We start from the raw sequence: 24,558 nt of genomic DNA on the forward strand, positions 1-24,558 counted from the left end.
CAAATTTTCAGCTGGTCTCAAATCACCTCACAATTCTAAAACCACAAAAATACAGCAAGGATGTTTGTTCATCAAATTGGATGTGTATCTGTTTTTGTCTATACAGGTTTCAGGTAAAAACAGTAATGCATATATGTGTGCTTGTGTCTCTGGGAAATATTAGAGGACATAACTGAAAACTAGGATTTAGGCATTTGTGTTTGATATTGTCCAAAAATAGCTAATTGTCAACATAGCAATATATCTATATCTATACCTATATGCTAAGCTTATGTAGCAACCCAGCTACATTATGAACCACTGCTATTGCCTTGTGTTAGTCCATTGCAGAGTATGCATGTCCAATATGGGCACCAGCCACGTGGAAGGGGGGGTGCTACTGGGCCTTAGCCTCCACAAGCACCAGGGCAGCCGAGCTGCAGGCTGCTGCAGCGGGCGGGGGTGGGGGGCAGGGGAAGGGGTGCGTGCACACAGATACCCTGTGTGGCCAGGATCGCAGCCAGCCCAGCAGGCAGGTAAGTGGTTTTTCAATCTATTTTCTTTATTACTGACTAGGCTTGGGAGGGGTGGGGGCAGATCGATACCTCCACAGTGCAGGAGGGAGTGGGGCAGAGGCAAGGGTGAATCATTCACCCCTGCCCCTGCTCTATTCTCTCCTGCACTGTGGGGATTGTCCCACAGTCTGGCCTAGCTAGGGCCCCATTCACCATGAATAGGGCCCTGGCCAGGCCAGGTCGTGGGACAACTGGAGCCTCGTGGCTTGTCCAGAGGTGCAGCACAGGGAGGCCAAGGAAGGGGTCATATGGTCCCCAGATGTGTGCATGGGGCAAGGGCATGCTGCAGCTGTGGAATGGGCTCTGCTCCCTGCTTCTGCGCCTCGCTGCTGCTGCTTCAAAAGTGGTGCAGTGCAGTGCAGTGCCACGTGTGTCCCGCCACTGGGCAGGCCGAGCATTGAGATGGGTCACACCCAGTGCCACCACTGCCTGTCCCGAGCACAGCATGGTCCCTCCTGCAGTGGGAACAGCCCAGTGTTACCCTGGCCCCAGCCCACAGTGGCAGCCTGCCTTGCCCCACACAGATCCCGGAGCATGCACCCCAGTGACTCCTGGGACACATGCAGTGGTGGGAGTTGCCACCCCTCCTCATGCCCCCTGGATGAGCCGCAGGTTTGTCCTGCACACTGCCCTGCCCTAGATGTACAGGGCCTGGCAGGGTGGGCATGGGTGTCCCAGGGGCTGTGTCCCATCTGGCCTGGCAGCGCAGCCGAGGCTGGACCCACTCCAGCCCCTGACTTGGGGCGCCCCAGGCAGTGTGGGGCTGGGGCCAGTGTGGGACTGGAGGCCAGCAGATTCATTGGTATGGGGGGTGCCAGTGCTGGGTAATGACCCTGGGCGCGGGGGAAGGGATGGCTGCATGGCTGCAGTGGGCCCTAGCCCTGATCCTGAGCCCAGCTCTGCTCCAGTCCCTCCCGATCCCTGCCCAGCCCCAGCCCCAGCCCCACTCTCTGCCCCCACCCCCTCGGCCCTTTCTCCTTCCCCTGCAGACTTTCCTGTTGGGGGCAGGTGTGTGTGTGTGCATGCTCAGCCTCCCATCCCCCAATTTTTTTTCTCCCCCCACCTATAATGAAGCAATCAGTTTGTGTCAAGAAACTAGACCCAGTTCTAAATGACAACTGTCGTAAAATAACCGGATGTCTAAAACCAACACGAAAGGTTTAAAGTGTGAAGGCGTTTTGTGACTTGTGTTGCGCCTTTAGACATGACAGCTGTTAGGGTAACACTGAAGTTATGGAAGGAAAGATTACACACAATCAGGTGCTCTGAAATGGACCTGGAACCCCAAGAAGACCTTCACAGAGGGGCTGATCTAGACTGGCCAATATAGTGGTGCCTGAATCATCAATGCACACAAACTGGAAGATCAAAAGCAAACATGATCAAATAGGGCTACTCTAATGACAAGAATATATCACAGTGCAGTGAAGTGGAGACTATGGAGCACCTACCTGCTCATGTGCCGACTCCTTGGTGAGACCTGTACGAAGGAGAACCTAATATATAATACAATACAATGCAAAATATTTAAACCAGAAGTTGTTTTGAAACAACAAATCAAAACACTTATTCTGAAAATACTGAAATAGGACATTTTGACAATAAAATTTTTTCATGTTATTTTTCTGAAATGAACATCCAAAAAAAGTAACCCTAATACAGGACACCTTTCAAATTAGGCAGAATTGCATATTCCATTTCAATATAGATCTCTCATTCTTTAATCAATTTTAACCTTAACCTACAATTCAGACTATCAGCTCTAGGCTGGAGTAGAAGGCTCTTGTAAACATCAACATCCTACTTCTTTATAAGAACAGAGAAGCAGGCAAAGTGAAGGAATGATTACACTGGTGTACTTATGCACATGGCTGTAAATAATTGCTACTTTTGGACTGTTTGTTTGGGAAGCTTTGATCTCACACTTATTTTCAGGCTTTGCCCTCAAGGCTGGTCAATTTATTAACAACAGTTAAAAGAATGACGATCCTAGAATCACAGAAAATTAGGGCTGGAAGGGACCTCAGGAGGTCATCTAGTCCAACTCCCTGCTCAGAGCAGGACCATCCCTACTAAATCATCCCAGTCAAAGCTTTGTCTACCCAGGTCTTAAGAACCTCTCAGGATGGAGATTCCAGTCTCTCTGGGCAGTGATCCCTGTTTATTAATAGTGCTTTACTATTAATTCCAGTGCTTTACTATTAACAGCAGCTAATGCATGTAATACTTAAAAAACCCCCACAAACAGCTGGTCAATTTTTCAGTGACTTCAGACCACCAGCTTTCCATATCCAGCATCCCCTGCCCAAATTTTTGCGGGCTGAATTTGGAAAAGGTAAAACTTCCTTCCTCCTGCCGTGATACTTGTGGTCAAGGGAAGAAGCAGTGGCGGGGGAGCCCTGGCACCGGGCTTCGGAGAGCAGGTGTCAGCAGAGGTGCGGTGCTGACCGGGGGACCCTGCTCGAGTGCAAGGGCAGAGCACCCTGGCTCCGGCTCCGGCTCGGGGCCGACCGCCGCTTTCCGAGCCCTAACTCGAGCTGGTTGGCGCTGCTGGGAGCCGGACAGCCGGTCGCCGTGCGGGACGCAGGCGCCTTGTTGCCCCGGCTTGGACTCCAGCTGCCCGGGGGGGCGCAGGCTCGGGCCCTGCCGCCTGCGCGGGCACCCGCCTCGCCCTGCCCGCGGGGCTGCCCCGGCCCAGTGCCCGGTCCCCGCCCCGCCCCGCAGCGCCCCGCCCCGCCCCGCCGGCGCTGGCTCAGGCCCGGGCGGCAGGTGGCGGCGGGGACGGAGGATGGCGCCGGCGGGGGGCGCGGAGCCGGCTCGCTATTGCGCGCGCTTCTCCTACCTGTGCCTCAAGCTCAGCCTGGTCATCTACGCCGTGCTCTTCTGGGTGAGCCGCGCCGGGACCGGGGCCGGGGCCGGGGCCGGGGCCGCGGCCGCCCACTCGCGTCGGCTGGGGGCTGCCCGCAGGGCCGGGGCAGGGGGATCCGGGAGCGGGGATCCGAGCCTCGCCGGCGACCTCCTGGCTGGGCGGAGCTGCCTCGCGGCGCCCGGGGCCACCAGCGCCGCTCTGGGTCCGTCCCAGACCCCCGGCCCTTGTGCGTGTCCCGGGAAGGCTCGCAACGCGCCGGGGTGTCGCAGGTCCCGCTTCAGGCCGCACCTGGAGTGCGGCAGGCCTGTGAGCCGCGTGGAGAACGCCGCTGGGCGGCCCTGGGGTGTGGACGACTCTGGGGCTGTCCTTGTCTGAGAGAGCAGCGCTGCTTCCACTCGAGTGGGTCTCACATCTCTGTGCACTGCTGGCTCCTGTGATGCTAAGACGATGAAAAATGATAAACCCCCCTAGCACTGAAGTCGCCACAACCACCCAGTAACCTCTGTCAAACTGAGGGAAACTGTAGAGCTCTTCACTTTTTTTCTCTTTCTTCCTTTTTCTCCATATTTCCCCTGCTCGTGCTTTCCCAGCTTCTGCTTTCCCATCCCTTCCTCCCATGTGCTCTTGAGAAGTTGGCTGCATTCCCTTAAGCATATGTGTACCCTTGTTTGAGAAACTCGGATAGATTATTTGCTGTGCTGGGAAATGTTGTGTGTTGACATTTCAGATTCCTGGGTGAGTGCTGTTTCTGTATTTTTTTCTCTTCATAAAGTTCTAAATTAAAACTACAACAGCTTTTTTCCCGTGAAATCTGTAGCAACTTTGCCTTTGTAGGAATAAGTTGCAAAGGTGACTCTTCTTGTTTTTAAAGCAGGAGCTGGGAGACATTAACACTTTTCATTTGTCAATATGAATAGTGTAATTCCCTTTTAAGTTCTGCAAGTGAAAAACAACAAGCAGCACTTTGGGGGTTGACTGAAAATCAAAACCTGAAGCCCATTGCCTTCTATTCAGATTTCTCGGTATACAGCTTTTTGAGGTACTGGATAAATTCTAGTGGTTTTGTTTTTAAAATGATTTTTGTTGTCTTTCTCTCCTGCAGGCCCCTAGTTAAAACAACAGCAGCCATTTCATAAGTAGACACTTCTACAAATAAAAGGTCAGGGCAACAATAAATTTGCCTTCTTGTGTTAGGATATCTGTCCCGATAACAGTGTTTGGCTGGTTTAGTTCTGCCTTCCTGTGCATCCCATTCTTCTTTAAACACCCTTTTCTGTTACTTGTTTTTCTATAAAGGCACATATGCCCCATCTACTTGACCACTTTTTCCTTTGGCTCAGGGAGCTAGTTTTAATGAGACATGAGATACCATCTAGTAACAGAAAACACAGTCCTGCATGCATTATGGGTGTCTGCGCAGGCTGAAGTTGCTTTCAGACATCTTAAGAAATTTGTCCTTTTTAGTAATTCCCCCAGCTTGGGAGTTTCAGCAAGGTAAATATATTAAACTTGTTCCTCCTACTGTATATCAAAGTACATACAGGGTGGAGTTTAAGGTCATACAGTGGATCATTAAAAAGAAATCAGATACAATGTTTTGATAGCCATTATGCACAAGACTATGCTCGTATGAGCTAAGATTAGCTAATGTGGACAGTTTGCCAATGTGCAGTACACAGGACAGTCCTGGAAAGACAGTGTTTAAATCCATATGATAGTTGGGAAAAGGAATACATGCTGTATCTTCAGTTAAATAATTCCAGTCCAGCAACCAGTCCATACAACCCTTATTATCTGTTCTCACCCTCAGCAAAATTATTGTACCTGTTCTGGAGACAAAAGAAAGAAAAAAATGTAGTGTATTTACTCAAATACAAAGCAAGGGTTTTTTTTCCCATTCAACATGGTGGGAACCCCTCATTTTCAACTGAAGTAAAGAACATGTACAGTAATTTTGGTGAGTGTGCGAACAGATGCAGGCTCTGTAGGGGGTGCATGTGCTGGGGAAGCACGCACTGTGGGGAAGGGGTAAGTTGTTGTGGGAGGTACAGGCACTACAAGGGGTGCAGGCAGGAGGGGGGGCAAGCAGTGAGGGTGACAGGAGGCAAGGCATGGTAGTCACTTGCCTTCCGCAATCTGGTCCCCATTGTTGGCCTCCCCCACTGCTGCTTTCCGTGTTGCTACTGTTGGGGTGGGGGGGAGGTGGGGATGATGAATTTAAGATGAACTCAAATAATTAGATTCTATGCATGGAAAATTAGAACAAACGTATATATTTTCTATGTGCAGAATCTAATTATTGCAGGGTCACCTTAAATTCAAAGTCTGCTTGGATTTGGGTAAATGAAGCAACAAATCTGAGAATATACAGTTTGCAGGGTGTTTCTATTTTTGTGACCCTTTTAGTTTCTTTTTATCTCTCTTTATATCTAGAAGCATAAATGTTATTAATTAGGAAGATGGTTTGTGACTTGGAATGGAGCATGGGTCACAATGAAAGAACTACTGGAGGAGGAAAGGTGGGGCCTGTCAGAATTTATTCTTGTAAAAGACCTCCTTTAAAAGTATGCTTGTGTTCTTCCACAGGCTGAACATATGATGCTCTGTTTGACATGTCACAGGCTTGTGTTTTCTTTAAATTATTCATTTTGCCAACCTAAGGAAGCAGATTTCCCTAGCTGTTCAAATACTGGTGGCATACCATTCATTACAGTCTTTTCTTAATCTTACATCTCTGGGTTTGTCTGAATGTAAATGACAGCAGTGCTCTTCAGTGAGCAATGCTTATACCTCCTGAAGGAGTTTAAAAAGTTACACTTCTTTACTGAACTCTATAATGGCTATACTTAATTGGCCTGTACTTGCCTTCTATATCAACTGGTATATCTTGTAATAAACTGGTCTTTGTTTTTCCTCCTCTTGGAGTTCTTTTTGGTGTGGTGCTGATAAACCTCAATTCTTATTTAGTCCCAGTAGTGTCCATGGGTAATATAGAAAGCTGGAATTCCTGGCTGAAGCAGTAGGACCTAAGCCATTTCCTGGCAATTTTGGTATAGAATTGGTGCAAAGGTGATCCTTCCTGGGACTTGCTGAATTGCTGTTAGTGCTTGACATTCAGATTGTATGTAATAAGGAAACCACATTAGAGCATGTCATTAAAAATTAACTTTTTGATGTTCATATGGTACAACCCCCTTTTTTCCCCTTTAATTTGTATTTGGCCAGGAAGCTGGGTCTCTTGCATCTAATCCTGTTGCCAGCCATGTGCACTTTTTACAGATCTTCTGGGACACATTTGCTTAATTTTTGCTCTTTCCTGTCAGCATTCCTGAAAACCCCCAAAGTCAATTAGCAATAGTGTGCAAAAATATTGTTTCAGGTGTCAAAATGGATACATCTGTTACAAGGTTCTGTCACTACTATGGCTTCAGCTATTACCTAGAACTTTCTTAAAAATTGCTATTGAAATAAATGTCTTTTGTAACTAATAAGGTAACTAATGAGGTTATAGCATAATTTTCTTTCTCCAGGGAGTTCAGGTAGTTAGACAATAATAATGAAAGGGGGAATCCCGCCTCCTGTAAAAACCCTCACCTCATGACATTCTCACTTCCCTTCTTGGCATGTCCTACAGAGTCTGTAATAATGTTTGTGACAGTGGTGGGTGGGAGTGTAAAACATTTTTCAAATCTGTTAGATTGTAACTGGATTTTGGAAACAGCTTCTTCAAACATGAATGCAAACCTTCACGCAGACAAGGTATTCACTGATTCAAGTTCAGTGCTGTTTTTTCCGGAGCTTGTTTACAAAGTGCAATTATATTTTAAAGTGAAAACACTGCCCCTCATTAAAGTCTAAAACTGAAAATAACTAACATTGGACAGCAATGAAATGACACGATACATGTTTTTCTTTTGTTTCGGTGGAGGAATTAAATTCTAAATGTAGTGCTAGGGTAAATAATTAGAAAAAACTGCTTTTCCTTTTGTTTGGGGAAAAAACACAGAGGATGTCCTTGTTTTTTAGCACACATGAAGGCCAGTTCATTTCTAGTGTGAATGCATTATGACTTGCTAAGTTTGAATTCAGCCATGTGCGCACCATCTTTTACAGAAAAACTATTCTATAAATGCTCTAGAAAGATTTTATACACTGTATTAGGGCAAAGATTTGTCACCCATGACCTGTAAAGTGTTACCATGTTAAATTATGAGAATTTGTAACTTCCCTCAGTTAAAGGAAACTTTCGTGCCTTGCTGGAAAGCTGGCAGGGTACTCTTGTGTATAGTTCACATTTTCAACTCTAGTGGGTCATGTGTTATCTTGCCATAAATATGCTTTTGCTCTGGGACCAAATGTTAGCTATCCTGGTTCTTAGAGCAGTTTGATCTTTCAGGAAGTAGGGCAAGCAGAGGCCTTTTTGAAGGCATTTTGATTTAAGAAAAGAAAACTCATAACTCTGGAATATTAAAAGTAGACTTGGGGAATGGATGAGCAGGATGCAGGAGACAAAAACATTTTATCATATTGACTGACAGTTTATTTCCTGGGTATCAGCACCAGGTATGTAGAAATGTAAGTTATGTAGGATATATTTCCTATTTTCAGACAGGAACTTTAAGGAAGACATATTACAACCTTCACCCTAATTCAAGGAAAGATTTTTTTCAACAATGTTCCAGCCTTAAAAATAGCAGACTTCTGGAAATGGGGGAATTCAAATTTAAGTTTCCACAGAGAATGCTGATTTCATATTTCAACCAGTCTGTTGAAAGATGGACACTTATCTGACAAATATCTTGCTGAAGCCCACTACCTCGCCCCTCCCCTTCCTGTAACTAACTGGTTTGGCTGCGAACAGTAACGGTCAAGGACATCTAAGTCAGTAGTTTTCAACTTTGTTAGACTCCAAGCACTCCTCAGATAAAGCCAGCTTTTAGTCTTTGCTTATTTTTGACTACAGAAAAATAATAGAGCAGTTCTTCTATTGCAAATAATTCAGAAAGGCAACAACTGGTCAGGTTGTTTTTAACACTATGGATTTCTATTTGAAATCTCTGAATTTATCTTGTGGCTCATGTTTGCACACTAATGGTGCTAACACTGAGTTGGTGCCCCGTGGTACACTTGAAAGTGTAGCTTATGTACATCTTAAGGCCGCAGGACTCTAGTTGAGAGTCACTGTCTTACATCCTGTAAACCAGGAGTGTCCAACCTTTTTTGAATGTGAGGCCGGATCATGAACTTTTTATCACCCAGTGGGCTGGCGAGCCATATTCAAAGAACTTACAGGAAGTGGTATCACATCAGGAAGTTATGTTACGTGACCTTTGACACCAATGAGTTGCAGGGGTTGACATGGTGCTGGTTGACATGGCATGCATGCCCACGTTGACATGGTGCTGCAGGAGCTGCTTGTCTACAACCCCGGGTTGACCTGGTGCTGGAGAAGCCATGGGGTCAGCCTGGGGTTGACCCGGGGCCCACCCAGCCTTCTGGTGCCATGCCCGGGTTGACATGGTGCTGCAGGACCCTCTTGTGGAGAACCGGGTCAGCACTGGCCAGGAAAAGCAGCATGCAGCTGAAGCCGGCTTCCCGTGCGCTGCTGCGGACGGGAGGAGGCCGGCCAGGTCTGCACTGGCCAGCAGAAGTGGCGGGGGAGCTGTGTGCCACTTGAGATTGACCAGTGCAGGCTTGTCCCGTCCCGAGCGGCACACAGCTCCCCCGCCACCTCTGCTGGCCGGTGCAGACCTGACCGGCCTCCTCCCGTCCCCAGCAGCACGTGAGAAACGGCTCCCATGGGGCCTCGCGTGTGGGCAGCCGGGCCTGGAGAGCCACAGTGCCCGGGGGGAGACTGGCCGGGGGAGCAGGCACTGCCCTGCTGTGGGGCAGGGCAGGGCAGCGGGGCTGGCAGCAGGGGTGAGGAGGTAGGAGTGGGTCTGCAGTGCCAGTGGCTGCTTCTTGGCCTCCTACGCGGGGCCTCTCCAGCAGCGCAGAGCACGGGCTCATGTCGGGGCAGGAGCACGGGTGCTCCCGGACACGCATCCTCCCCACCAGTGACTGGATGCAGACCCCCATCCTCAGCTATGCAGGCTACATTAGCAGGACCTGAACCACCTCCGGGCGTAGAGCGCCTCTGGGCTGGGCTTCTCCTGCCTCCTGTCCAACCCAGCTCCAGCAACCACGTGCCCTGCAGCCCCAGGTTGGCCCAAGGCGGCCCCAGCCTGCGCGGGAACATACCTGGTGCCTCTGTCCACCACACACATGGGCAGGGCACAGGCCATGCTGCAGCTCCCCTGGCTGCACACCAGGGGCAAGAGGCGGAGCGAGAGGAAAATTGCAGGCAGTGTCCCCAGCTCGCTCAGTCAGGCGTGGCTGGGCAGCCCTGCGCAATGCAGCCCTCAGGGCAACTGCGGTGGGACTGGCTCACGTGATGAGCCCAGCCCCATGAGGGTAAGCAGCTCCCCTCCCCTTGCTGCTGGCTGGGGCGCTCAGCCGGCCCTGCCCGCCTTGCCTCACCACTACCCTGCCACTGCCACCGTTGAGCATGGAGCAGGTGCCAGGACTCCTTGCCCGTTCTGAGCAAGGGACCTCAGGCCAGGTAAAATGGCTTGGCGGGCCGCATGTTGGACAAGCCTGCTGTAAGCTATACTTCAGTGTTTTGTATGCAACTTATATGGACACTTTATAGAAACCATGATTTTCCTAACAGGAAATATGTAGCTGAAGTTAGGTCTATGCAAGGTTTAAGTTATCTGCAGTAACAGGGAGCTTGAATTATCTGTGGTAAAGTGTTATAAAATTATTGTTAAATTTGGAATTTGTCAGCTACCAGAATGGACACATACAACTGAAATGGTTGTTTTTCAACTGTACTCTAATATATATGTTTCATGAGATTATTATGGACCTGGAAGGAGGCACTATATATCTACCATGTTTCACTCCTGAACAGATTTAATTATTGTATTTTAAGCCCCTGGAACCTGGAGTTTGTAATGGAAAGACTGACGGTCATAACTGTGATTGCTGCATGGGGCATATAGATTTGATATAACAGAGTATAAATCAGGCTCTTATAATTATGGTTGATCTGAAGGTGCTGATTTCACTAACTTCTGACTGAGATTTGCACAGAGCACTGGTATTTAATAGAAAAAGCTGTGCTGTTTCTGGCCAGTAACTCTAGGAACTTTATTGGTTTGCTTAACAGAAACACCTGTTCCTAAAAAGGGATGTTTTAAATTTGAGGTCTTGGATTTAATATCTTGGGTAGGAGAATAGATTAATAGATTCGTAGATGCTAGGGTCAGAAGGGACCTCAGCAGATCATGAAATCCGACCCCCCGCCTAGGCAGGAAGGAGTGCTGGGGTCAGATGATCCCAGCCAGATGCCTATTCAGCCTTCTCTGAAAGACCCCCAAGGTAGGGGAGACCACCACCTCCCTTGGAAGCCCATTCCAAATTTTGGCCATTCTTACTGCGAAAAAGTTTTTCCTGATGTCTAGCCTAAATTTGCTCTCTGTCAGTTTGTGACCATTGTTCCTTGTTACCCCAAGAGGCACCCTGGTGAACAGAACATCTCCTATCCCTTGCTGTGTCCCCTAATGAATTTGTAGGCAGCCACAAGATCACCCCTCAGCCTTCTCTTGCGGAGGCTGAAGAGGTCTAAGTCCCTCAGTCTCTCCTCATAGGACTTGTCCTGTAAGCCCCTAACCATACACATGACCCTCCTCTGGACCCTCTCGAGTCTGTCAACACCCTTCTTGAAATATGATGCCCAAAACTGGACTCAGTACTCCAACTATGGTCTGACCAGTGCTGCAGAGAGGGAAAATACCACCTCCTTTGATCTATTTGTCATGTATCTGCTGATGATTTTGTCACACTGATGACTCGTGTTCATCTTGGAGTCCACTATGACTCTGAGATCCCTTTCTGCTTCTGTGCTGCTGAGAGGGTCATTTCCCAGACAGTAGATGTGCTGGGTATTTTTGCACCTTAGGTGCAGCACTCTGCCCTTGTCCTTGTTGCACTGCATCCTGTTGTGTACTGTCCACTTTTCTAACCTGTCCAGGTCTGCCTGCAGTCGTTCCCTACCCTCCAGAGTATGCACTTCACCCCACAATTTAGTATCGTCCGCAAACTTGGACAGAGTACACTTCAAACCCACATCCAAGTCACTGATGAAGATATTGAAGAGTACAGGTCCAAGGACCAAACCCTGCAGGACCCCACTACCCACATCCTTACAGGTTGATACTACCACACTCTAGGTGTGACCACTAAGCCAATTTGCCACACACCGGACCGTGTAAACATGTATGTCACAGCCTCTAAATTTATTTATGAAAATAGGATGAGATACCGTGTTGAAGGCCTTGCTAAAATCCAAGAAAATGACATCCACCTCTACTCCTGTGTCTAAGCATTTTGTGACTCTGTCATAAAATGTAACCAGATTGGTCAGGCATGATCTACCTGCTACAAATCCATGCTGGTTTCCCTGCTGCCTTATTTTTCCCGCTGGACTCCCACAAATGTGATCCTTCATAATCTTTTCAAAGATCTTTCCAAGGATGGAGGTATGACTGACTGGCCTATAATTATTCAGATCCTCCTTCCTCCCCTTCTTGAAAATAGGGACCACATGGCCCTTTTCCAATCCTCCAGGACCTGACCATGAGCGCTCAAACAGCTGTGTCAGTGGTTCTGCTATCACACCGGCCAATTCCTTCAGTACCCTTGGATGCAGCTCACCCGGGCCTGCTGACTTGAACACATCCAGTCCATTGACAGTTGGTGGGCTGGTGTCCCTCTGATGCCCATCTAAGAACCCATTAGAAGACTTATCTTGAGTCCTGTTCAGGAACCCTGAGGCAAAAAACTCATTGAATAGCTCAGCCTTGTCCCCACTCTCTGTCACTAATTGCTCCTTCTTGTTCAGTAGGGGCCCTATGTTGCCCTGCACCTTCCTTTTACTCCCTATGTACCTAAAAAACTTTTTGTTGTCTTTAATTTGTGTTGCCAGCCTCAGCTCTGTAGTTGCTTTGGCCTTTCTAACTGCCTCCCTGCAAGTGTAGGCCAAGTAGGTTTACTCCTCCTTGGTAGCACCCCCTGCTTCCATTGCCTATATGCCTTCTTTTTTAGCCCTTAGGCTCCCCTGGATTTCCCTGTTTAGCCAAGGAAGTTTTGTGGCTCCTTTCCCCCTTTTCCCTTGTATTGGGATAGTCTCCCTCTATGCCTGAAGGATCGCTTCCTTTAAGAACAATCACGCTTCCTGGACTCCCATCTCGCCAATACTCTTCTTCTGCAGTGCGTTATTGACTAGATTCCTAAGCACATTGAAGTTAGCCTTCCAAAAGTCAAGCACTTCCACCCTACTAGTTATCTTACCCACCCTATGCCGTATGGTGAATTTGATTGATTGGTGGTCACTGTCCCCAAGGTGACCACGAATCTGCAGCTCCCCTACCAGGTCATACCCCGTAGCCAACACCAAGTCCAGTAAGTGGGACTTGGTGGTTCTTTAGTGGAATATATGATTCCTTAGTGGAATCATATACCTCCTGTGTTAGGTGAAGGTCCTGTACGCAGGTTAAGAATCCTCGTGAATGGTTGGATTTGGCTGCTGCTCCTCCCAGCAGATGTCAGGGTAGTTTAGATCCCCCATGACAATCACGTCCCTAGACGGTACAGCCTCTGAGAGCTGCCTCAGTAATTCCAAGTCTAGCTTTTCCTCTTGGTGTGGTGGTCTGTAGCAGACCCCCACCACCAAGTCCCTTTCCCCATGACTTCCATGTATCCTAACCCACAATGCCTCGACTTTCTTCTCCTCTGATCCCATTTTGATTAGGGTAAATTTATAATGCTCCTTTACATAGAGAGCAACCCCCCCTCCCCTTTCCTCCCTACTCTGTCCCTTCTGTACAACCTGTAGCCCTCAATGTGTACCACCCAGTCATGGGTAGGGTTCCACAAGGTTTCTGTTAGCCCCACTAAATCAAAATTACTATCTGCAGGCAGAAGTGTGAGTTCTTCCTGCTTATTCCCCATACTTCTAGCCTTAGTATAGAGGCACTTGAGCCCTTTGAATGGTGCCTTTGATGCCCCCCCGTTCTGATGCCCAAAGGGCCCCTTGGTACTTACCTGGGGTGTACTGCTGCATGTCTCACAGTTTGTAGGTTCTAGACTCTCTCCATCTCCTGCCTCCCCATTCCCCATCATACTTAATTTAAAGCCTGACGTAGGTCAGCCAACCTGTAAGAAAAGAGATTCTTACCTTTTGCGGAGAGATGAAGCCCGTTGCATCCCAGGAGGTCCCTTGCATGGAACTGCAGATCGTGGTCCAGGAAGCCAAAACCCGCACGATGGCACCAACTCTGGAGCCACAAGTTGCCTTCCCTGACACAGGTGATGCGATGTTTACTGTGACTTCTGACCGGGAGGATTGACGAGAAGACCACCTGCACCCGTCTTCCTATGCCTGGTCCCCAGAGCCCTGTAGTCACTCAAGATACAGTCTGGACTACTCCTGGCCACAATCATTTTTTCCCACGTGGATGAGGACCATGGGATAGTTGTCGGAGGGCCAGATGAGGTCAGGAATTCTTGCCATGACGTCCCTGATCCCAGCTCTGGGCAGGCAGGAGACCTCATGCGCCATGGGATCCAGATGACAGATGAGTCCCTCTGTTCCTGTCAGCAAGGAGTTGCTCACAATGATGATGCAATGTCTCTTCTGCTTATCTGGCTGGCCTTCAGCTCGCTCAGTGATGGAGGCAGGCCCCTCCAGTGCACTTTCTGCAACCATACACTCCTCCAGTGCAGCCAGGACCTCGTATTTAACACACAAAATAATACAATTTTGAAGCCAAGAAATAAAAGTAGGCCTACTTTTATTTAGTGTACATTTAGTGAGAACCAGATTTTTTTTAACCAAAGAAGGATTTTCTAGAAGTATGTTAGTTACAATAATATATGTCTTGTAATGAGGTGAAGACCCTGCATTTGGCTTATTAAATTGGAATGGAAGATTTTTTGATAAGACATGGTTAAAGAAGTGATCCTGAAAAATCTTATATCATTGTAGTTAGCTGATGAGAGAGAAGTTTTAAACAAACATATTGCTAATTCAGTGCCTTGGTATATTCACTCTCTCCATATTATTATAACCTGCAACAACTTCAAATTGTTGTTCTTTATTAATAATTTACCAGGATAACATTACATAATGGTTCTTTCAACATTGGCACACTTTGCAAATTATATATCATGCAATTGCTGCTCTGGGCTTGAAGTTTTGTTTGGCTGATCTTTCCAAGCTAATGCTGTGTGAATTACATGATTAGAATGTAATTTGTAACAGGTCATTCAAAACATTTCATTTTTAAAAGCTAATTTAACATTAGAATTTGGCGTTGTAAGAATGTAAACCAATCTGATATATCTTCTGTACAAAAGAGCAAAGTGTTCATTGTGTCCAACGTGTTTTCTCTTATGTGATTCATAAATTGTCCAGTACAATAGAAGGTCAGATTTGGTGGCGGGGGTGGGAGGGTGGGATGGAGAGCAGTTAGCATGAATTCAGTCTTGTTGAATTTGGTCATCAAATAGCTTATTTTTACCCTATGTTTTTCAGAGGGACATTATAAAAATTGTGAATGAGCCATTTTATTTATGATTAGTTTATTATTTTTTATTGCCAACTTGTAACATCCTTTGGATGTTTTTCTACTTTTTGAAAAGCATGAAGAATATTTACTGATTATTTGTGATTTTTAAAGTACCTGTATTTATTCAGATTCAAGATGAGTCTATTTCCCCATTCAGCATGGGGGGAAAAAGCCCCATTGTCATGGATTCTAATACAGAGTAGGGGTAGGGGTAGGGGCAGGCTTTGACTCTGGCCCTGGCCTTGCTCTGGGCTCAGGGTTGGAGCTGGGGTCACAGCCAACTACTCCCCCTGTCTGCTCCCTGTAGCTTCTCTCTCCCTGTGCCCCCTGGCACTTATCTCCCACCTGTCCCCCACAGCCTGTACCCCCACTTGCTGCTTACTGTCATGTGGGGCTCTGGCCCCATTCTGGGCTGGGGCAAGCAACTTGTAGCTCCATCCCTGGCCCAGCAATGCAGCGGAAGCAGTGCTGGCAGCAGCTCGGGGGTTCTGGAGCTGCTGCATGGTATGGAGGGTGCGGAGGGCAGGCAGGGGGCAGAGGCTGGAGAGAGCAGAGGTGGTGGGCTTTGGGCACTGCAGTAGGGAGAAGGTGATGGAGGGGAGCCAGGCAGTAGAGGGGACAAGTTGGAGGGGGCAGGCAAGAGGCAGGTGTCAGGTCTACCTGCCCTGTGCCCCTTCCCTGCCTCCACCTTGCCCCTGCTTTCCATGTTGTAGCAGCAAGGGGACAAATTTAAGTTGACTGCCCAATAATTAGATTCTATACATGGAAAATTGCAACAAATTCATACATTCCCCATGTATAGAATCTAATTATTGGAGCACTTCCTAAATTCGAAGTCATCTTGGATGACTTCAGTAGTATATACAGTAGTATATAAGGGTGAAAAGTCTGGAGATGGAAAAAGAGTTCCAGTGTTTTGTACCTGAGTGTGCAACATCCTACATGCGAGTGTTTATGTCTGTCCCTTTATACAGGGAACAGCATTATAGTAATTACGAACCTGATGCAGTTATAAAGGTTTGCTACGGATCGTTCTGTTGTGAAAAGGGCTAATTAAAGAGCAGGTTGTTATATTTTGAGTTGAGGGTGCTTAGGGACACTGATTCTGTTCTCTTTGGGGCATGAATTTGACTTGTGGCCTATGTATTGAGAGGCTTCTGCCTCCTGTGAGCGTGACTGACTTCTAAGGCTGGCAGTCCTATTATTCAAGTAAACTTCCATACCCAGATTAGGACCTGTTGTTTGTAAGTGCAGTATCATTCAATGGGCCATATGCATGCCTGGTGTTATTCCAATAAGATTGTATAACTCCCATTGATTTTAATGTGGTCATGTAAAGCTCTGATTGAAGTATCCTTAAGAGTGCTAAGTGAAATGCTCAACTACCATTTTTCTGCTGTGAATTACTTTTCCTCAGTGTTTTTTCTTTCTTTTATTAATAACTGCTTAAGAAGACAGCCATACAACAATTTGAACCCATGATATTCTGATGCTTAAATCTATGTTGCAGAATACTTACATTTTTAAAAGCATAAAGGCAAAAAGGTGTTAATTCTTAGCAGCACTATTGTGTAGGTGAGATTTAATATACTAACAAGAATTAAGAATTGCAAAGATCCAGTAAAAATTAGGTATGGTACTACTAAGGGAAGGTAAATAAAAACTGTCATCAAATGCACTTGCCCATTGCTAGCACAAATTAATAATTTGATTTGTATTATAAATACAAACACAATCATTTGATGGATGAGTTAACTTAGTTAAAATGTGGTAAGTAGAGATACCCATAAAGATGCAAAACAAATCTAATTTTTTTTTTGTCAGAGCGTGCACCTCTGATTTAGAAAAGAAAAAAAAATCTCATTTTGGCAGAAAAGTAGAATAGTAGAGCCCATAGTCTAAAGATAATCTTGTTTTACAGTTGAGTTGAAGAATGGGAAAATTAAGAGGAATTGATCTTTTCTCCTATTTGCCTGCCTAATCCCAGATATCCTGGGATAGTCAAGAAAATCCAAAATATTAACTAGTTTTTCAGATGCCACTGAATGTTTGAAACAAATGTGGAATAAACTAAAACTGTTAATCTTCTGTTGTGCATGATTTAATATATAGAATCATTTTTAATGTTTACATACAAGTATGGATATTTGCTCTTCAAGGAAAATATGCAGATTTTTTGTTTTGGAGGAAGGAAGGAAAAAGGATTGGTTGGTAGAACTTGCCCTATGACTATGAATAAAGCCATCATGCATTAATTAAGTATTACTGCTCTTGCTCAAAATGTAAAGCTACTAAATTGACTCCCAAGACAAGAATTGTTGCCAGAAATGGCTGAGGGTAATGACTGGGAGGAAAATGAGGCAGTCCTATTGCACCTGAGGGTAATTGGAGCTGGAGGATGTTAACTGCATGTTAATTCTCTCCTTTTCCCAAAAATCCTATTTATATTGGCTGTAATCATTTATCATAGAAGCCAATTAGAGTTAATCACTGAATTCAGCAGAGCAGGATAAAGTCTACTGTCTGTAGCAGACTTTTTTTGGATCAGTTCTTAATAAAAAGAGATATGCAAACTGTTAACTGTATATGGTTCATTTTGAACGTGCACTGTACCCTGGATACCAATGTACAGTAGAAAAAGGAGAATATTACAGAAGAAGTAGTAAACAAAGAGGCTGGCTAACTTTCACAGTGTGTTCAAATAAATTGCAATTTATGAGCTGCTGCTCTGTAAAAACTCTAAAATTATTTTAAGTACATTTTGAAACTTCAGCAATATAATTTTTCCCAATATGTAACATTTTACAACAGTACCTCTAAGTTATCTTGGTTTTTTTCACTTGAGCAAGGTAATTCTATAGGTAGATAATTGTAGTAGTGACATTCACATTTAATAAAAAATGTCAAAGGTTCATACCAAGCCTACTGGCCTGTTGGGCTAATGTGGTTAAGGTACTGCAACAGAAGATGAACAAGGGCACTTACACACATGTGGGGAGCCTGCTCCAACATGTGGGAAATCCAGCATGCCAGAGCACCCTCAGTTAATCAAGTCTGCTCAAGCATGTAAATCAACACACACTGGCAGCCTTGCACGTCATGTGTATCAGTGGCACAGTGTGCATCAGTGCTGAGAAAATGGCTAAAACATGTTCAATATGTTTTAGCTGAAAGCACACCACTGCCATTTTCTCCGTACTGATGTGTGCTGCACCTCTGATGCACTTATTCCTGATGTAGCGCTGGGTACTTTAAATCAACATGGCTCGCTAATTAAAAGTGCCTGGTGCTGTGTCAGGAACACATGTAAAAATGCCTGACGTGACATGTCTGGCCTCCTTGACTTTCTGGGTCTGAATCACTATTTGAAATGACTGGGGATGGCTTTCAACATAAGTCTGTAACAAATGTGGGTTCTGAATTTGTAGTGATACTTAAGTGTTCTGTCACTATATTCCTTCAAATGTAATAGTATATTCATGAAGCATGATCTCAGTTTTTGAGGAGAGTGCTAGAACTGAATAACCAATAAAACCTGTATTTGTTTTTTTGTTGTTGTCATTGCAGCTGATTGGAGCATTTGTTCTGGCTGTTGGAATTTATGCAGAAGTTGAAAGACAGAAATACAAAACACTTGAAAGTGCCTTTTTAGCCCCAGCAATTATTTTAATACTCTTGGGCATTGTGATGTTCTTCGTATCCTTCATGGGTGTCCTGGCTTCTTTAAGAGATAATTTATGTCTTCTTCAAGCAGTAAGTATTCACATTTTAAAATGAATTATTTAATAGTTTTAAAAAAATGTTGCTTGAAGCCAGTCTTCATAATTTCTCCATCTGATTTCTTTATTTTATAAACAGTTTGAGATAGCTTAGTTAGTACTGCCTCCCAACTTTTCAATAAGTACTAGCAAGAGACTATAAAATACAGGTTCATAGACTACTCTAGAAAGAGTTATGATTTATTCTAATGACTCTTTGATTTCACAGGAACATTTTAATGAATCATTTCAATATTTATTTAACGTGTACCGGTTGGATTTTAAAAGTTTTCACCATTGACCTAACTCTGCTCACATATTAAGTCTATTGAACCCAACAGGCAGAATTAGCCAAATCTGAGCACTTTTGAAAATCCTACCCATGTCTTTATAATTTGGCAAGTGAACAACTGACATGCAAAATATCAAATAGGAAGTAAGGCCAGATTGTTTATTTCAATTAAACTACTCTACATGTCTGTAGTATATATTTACTAATTCATAGATTTCCATGCCCATGATAACTGGACACACTTCATGTACAGTGAAATTAGAACTATACCAAATGATGTCTTTTAAAACCTAAAGTAGATCTTCTATGGCAGTAATTCCAAATGTTACGATCTATGTCAGATAAAAATAGTCAGCAAACTGTATTGCAATAAATTCTAGGGCCTGCAGTGAAAGAAAAGCTTAAATGAAAGAACATTTTATATTTCACCCTGAAAAAGATGTGTGCTTGGTAATATCAGTGTCAAAGGATCTCAGATGAGTATGCCTTATCCCAGACTTTCATGAGGTACATCCTTGAGAAAGATACGTGAAGTGTTCTTTGCATGGGTCACTGATAAGGCAGGATAAAAGGAGGCAGTCTTTGAGGTAATTGGAACTTAGAAAATTAAGGATTTTGTAGATGATAACCAGGATCATCATGGCCAGATGTAGGAATTTGAAAAAGGGGGTGCAGGAGATGCCACTAGCACAGCAGGGTGGTTGCAGTCCTGCCCCCCCCATCACCTCCAGCAGACAGACTACACGAGGGCAGCAACTGCTAGCGGTTATGAATACCCAAATCAGGTAAGACTCTCTCCCTTCCCCTTTTGGCACCCCCTACCTCCAGTGCAACCACCTCCCCTCCCCGCCTCTCTCCCCTCCCATTCTCTCTCCTCCTCTCTCAGGGCTTGCCTATGGGTTCCTTTTGCCTAGGGCATAGGGATGGGGGACCTGCCCAACACAGCTGGTGTCCCCAACTGACCCGGGGGGGCGGGGAGAAACCCCAGAGCTGTTCCTGGCCCCTTCTAGCCAGAGCTTCTTTGATCAGTTGCAAGGAGAGTTGGGTTCAGGCAGGGACAGCAGTGTTGGGCAGGTCCACCCTGCCCGTGCTTTCTTGCCCAGTCCTCTGGTGTCCCCTGGTGGCTGGAGCAGGCACTGAAAGTGGGGATCACCCACTGCCAGTGCTATTCCTGGAAGAGCCTGGCACCATGTGGAGTTGCTGCCTGCAGCTAGAACTCCAGGCCAGGCAGGGGAAACGTGGTGGAGAGGGGAGGAGCAGGGACACATCCACTGCCAACAAGCCAAGCCTCCTGTGCAGACTTTCTCCATAGTCTCCTACTGGAGAAGGGAAGGAGTGGTCCTGAGGCTTCCCCTGCCCTCAAGTCAGCCAGAGACAGTAGTATCACTGGGCAGGTTCCCACTTCCTCAACTGCTGCCTACTTGGTCCTCCCCCAGGTGTCCCATACCAGCCGGGGGCTCTAGCTATGTCTTAGATTCCACAGAGGATGCAAGGATCCAGGACACTGGGAAGCCACTGATGTGTGGCCTACAGTGTGGAAAGGGGTTCAACCATGTCCCCCCTGTGTACCCCCACTGGATCTGCCCCTGAGGATCATGAATTATTTTCAGTCATTACAGACTTTGCAGTCATTGAAGCTTCAGTAATTATGGGTGGATGAATAGGGCATTAATTTTGGGTACTGCCTCAGTGCAGGGCACCAGAATGGAGGCAGGGGTGCCTCTCCTTCCTCCTTGCATTCTTCACCTTCCCTGCAATGGCTCTGGCAGGGCAAAATAATTGTTTGAGGGTAATTTTATGCACCCTGCAGAAGGTTCTCACAAATTTAAATTATAGGTTACAATAAGAAGACCAATGCAAATATAATTTTTACTCACTTGTCAGATTTTATCTCTGATATAGTTAAAATATGAATTATACAAACAAAAATGTAAAGTGCTTATAATTTTAAAAAGCAGAATTGAAATAGACTAGGAAAGTGTTTAAGCTATGTTTTTTATACAACACACAAGTTGCTGAGAACTTGAGAACAGAACAGAATGAGAAGAGAGTCTCTAATTCTGCATTATGGTGTCTTCCCAAGTTAATATGGGGAACTTTCTTGTTCTTGCTAATGACATTGTATTGGCATTTAAAAAGTGAAAGTTCCTGGTGTCTATTTCTCAGTGTAATTCTCCCTCTATCAGAGGAAAGACTTCTGTTTGGTATTTCCAGATGGCTTGTGACACTCATGTCAGTCTCTGAACTTTAAAAAACCAGAGCTCATTTTTCTGAAGTGGATAGTCTGGGGTATTTGAAGTGGGACTTTCCTTCCAGCTTTTACATGTATATGTGCATTCATGAGTGAGCAGTTGTGCTTTCCTGCATCAGTCATATTCAGAGTTTTGAAGAGAAGTGAAAGAGAAGGCAGTTAGATCAGAAGCAGGAAATCCAGAAAGTTCAAGCCTACCACAGCACTAGTTTTTCCCACATTTTGGAAAAAAGGGGACTGTAGTAGTTGTTCACCTCTAACTCTCTTGGAGTGCTCTTATTGCTGGTCACGAGAACATAGCATACCCCAAGAAAGTGATCAGACTCCCAAGTCTGATGCAGAAGAATACACTTCAACATCTAAAGAGAGTATTGATCTAGGCCTGCTTTCCATGTGTTAGGGACTGATGCGTCTCACGCAAGAGATCATCAGATCCCTTTTTCACTGGGATTCCACTGGTGGCATGGGAGGTTTTTTTTTTTAAAGATGATTTGAAGGGCTTTTCATGTAAGAAAATGTACCTAACCTTTAAAACATTTTTAAATGAATGTCCAAACATTCTTGCATACCTAAAGCATCCTGTAACTTGGAATATCATTCTGGTACTGGCATGCTTCACTTAACTTCATAGCATAGTAGGGTTTTTTACATAAATATTAATTTAAAAGTCCTATGCTGTTGAACTTCTATTTTTAAAGGCAGCACTCCCAGATCACACTCTTAATACTACCTAAGTCCAAAATTTGGGGCCAAAATTTGGCTTTCAGTAGTGCTGAGCTGACAGAGAAAATTCTTCAGAGTTTCTAAAACACTGTTGCCAGCAAATTTAAACCTATAAATAGGAACTGTCTTGTCAGGAAGTACACAAACGTAATGTTCTGTGTGAGTTGTATCATTCCTTGGTTCTGTTCTAAGAGCTATGATACCGTTGTAAAGAAGGGGAAGGATTTTTTTGGCAGCATTACCACTTATATCACACTTATTTCTGTTCCATTCAAAACAGGAAAATAGTAAATTTCTGTCAAGTAGATAAAAGGCAGAATGAGCAAAGTGGAAAAGAGGGTTTCTCAAGCATGAACAATTTATTTTAAAGAATCCCTTTTTTTTTCCCCTTCCAAAAATGCAATTTAATTCAGAGAATTGCTAAGAATATTGATAGTAAAAAGTTCCTGATTTAAACAGGTTAATTGATAAAAAAGATAAGGTTTTGATTGTATACTAGATTTTTTTTGCAATTATGTCTTGCAGTTTATGTACATTCTTGGTATTTGTCTACTGATTGAACTAATTGGTGGAGTTGTGGCATTGATCTTCAGAAATCATGTGAGTAAAATTAGTTTAACTTATTACTCCCTAGAGTGTGACATGTAAAGATATGGCTATTCAGTGAGTGAGTTTTTAAATTGTCATCTGAGCACTAAACTACAAGGGACTAAAAAAGATATTGTGTTAAGACTAAAGAAGATAAGTGTGTTCCCTCCCCCACTTATTAGTAGAGGAAAAATAGAATTGCAATAAATTATACAAAAAGACTAAAAAATGAGAAAGTTACATACATGGCATGTGAGTAAAAAAACTGAAGAAGAGCTAACATTTTCTGTACTGTAAAATATTTCCTTTGCTTTATCTTTCTTTGCTTTACCTTTTGCCGCGTATGAAGTTTCCAGCTACTTTTGGAGATGTAGGCACCTTTCAGTAACCCAGTCTGTTTTAACGTTCCTTCTCCTCTTCTTCCTCAGTAATGAGATTAGTTCTTGGAACAGATCAAACACTTTGAATACTGACTAAATTGAAGAAATGGATTTATTTGCGGACAGTATTTTATGGCTGTCAGTAGTCAAATATATTGTATTGGTGGGGGCTTCCAACATAAATATATTTGCCATCTTCAGTAGCAGAAGTTCATGCTTTTGGCTTTTTTGCTTCTAGTGTGGGAAAATAGGTGAAAATATCAAAAAAAGAGAAAGGAACAACAAAAAAAGTCCTCTTCCCATATTTTCTACATTATCCCATATTAAAAGGTATTTTATACTATACAGAGCTTTAAAAATATCATTAAAAAAGACAAATCTTACTGTATTATTTCTCATTATTGAATTGAAACAAGCTTCTGGGTTCCTTCTTGTTTTTATTTCTTTTTTCTTGATGCTGTCATGAGGTTCTGAAATTGAATTGTGACTTCAGAAGACAGGTCAAGTGTCAGGGGTCAGGGCAGCGGGCAGGTTAAACTGCCCCCTGTGGAACACTTCCAGCTGGCCCTGTGGGTGTGGCTGCCTGCTCATAAGAAGCAACACTGTCAGCAAGTTATAGGCAACCTCTGCTTAGCACTCTTAATGGGTTCCAAAAACAACCAAGCATTAAGTGGAACTGTGCTAAGTGAAACCCATTTTCTTATAGAAATTAATGTAAATAAATATAATTGGTTCTCCTGCTTCTCTGCCCTTCTATCCCCACCTGCCGGCTTGGGCCCAATGCTCCTGGGCCCTGCAGTCCTGCCACCCCGCCGGCCCGGGCTCTGCACTCATGCCCTCCACCTCACCATTTCACTGCTGCCACTCCTCCCTGCCCATCTCCAAGCCGCTCCTGCCACCTCACCCTGGGCCCCACCAACCCTGGCCATAGGCACTGGCCTGGGCTCCATGCTCATGCCCCCCCCGCCGCCACCATCCCTACCACCTTCTCCATCCAGCAGCACACCCAGCCACCCTCCTGCTGCCTCCCTGTGCTGTACCAGGGACAATCCAGCCAATTCCTGGGTGGTCTCAGGTGTTGGGAAGACAGCAAGGAAAGTGCACAGTTTATTTACAATGACATATCATCACTCTGATACTTTCCAATGAATTATGCACTATTGCTGGATTTCGTTTTGATGCTTCCTCTCTCTTCATACTCATAGATTTCATAGATTTCATAGACATTAGGGCTGGAAGGGACCTCGGGAGATCATCGAGTCCAGCCCCCTGCCCAAAGGGTACTCAAGGAGCTGGCGAATGTCATAGCCCAGCCCCTGGCACGGATCTTTGAAAACTCCTGGCACTCTGGTGTAGTGCCCGAAGACTGGAAGAAGGCCAATGTGGTGCCGATCTTCAAGAAAGGGAGGAGAGTGGATCCGGCTAACTACAGGCCCATTAGCCTGACTTCTATCCTGGGGAAGATCTT

General features: G+C 45.1%; 1 protein-coding gene across 1 annotated transcript in view; it reads left to right on the forward strand.

Annotated features, from left to right (window-relative positions):
- Positions 1–3,303: 3,303 nt before the first annotated feature.
- Positions 3,304–24,558, forward strand: part of TSPAN15 (tetraspanin 15) — a 69,955-nt gene continuing 48,700 nt past the window's right edge. The window contains exons 1-3 of the mRNA XM_090057897.1: positions 3,304–3,441; positions 18,666–18,851; positions 22,648–22,722. Of these exons, the coding sequence (XP_089914023.1) occupies positions 3,343–3,441; positions 18,666–18,851; positions 22,648–22,722 (360 nt within the window). The 5' untranslated portion in view covers positions 3,304–3,342. The remainder of the gene's footprint in view (positions 3,442–18,665; positions 18,852–22,647; positions 22,723–24,558) is intronic.

This window comes from Crocodylus siamensis, chromosome 7 (assembly GCF_052110815.1).
Source record: "Crocodylus siamensis isolate JL-2025a chromosome 7, ASM5211081v1, whole genome shotgun sequence".
NCBI classification, from domain to species: domain Eukaryota; kingdom Metazoa; phylum Chordata; order Crocodylia; family Crocodylidae; genus Crocodylus; species Crocodylus siamensis.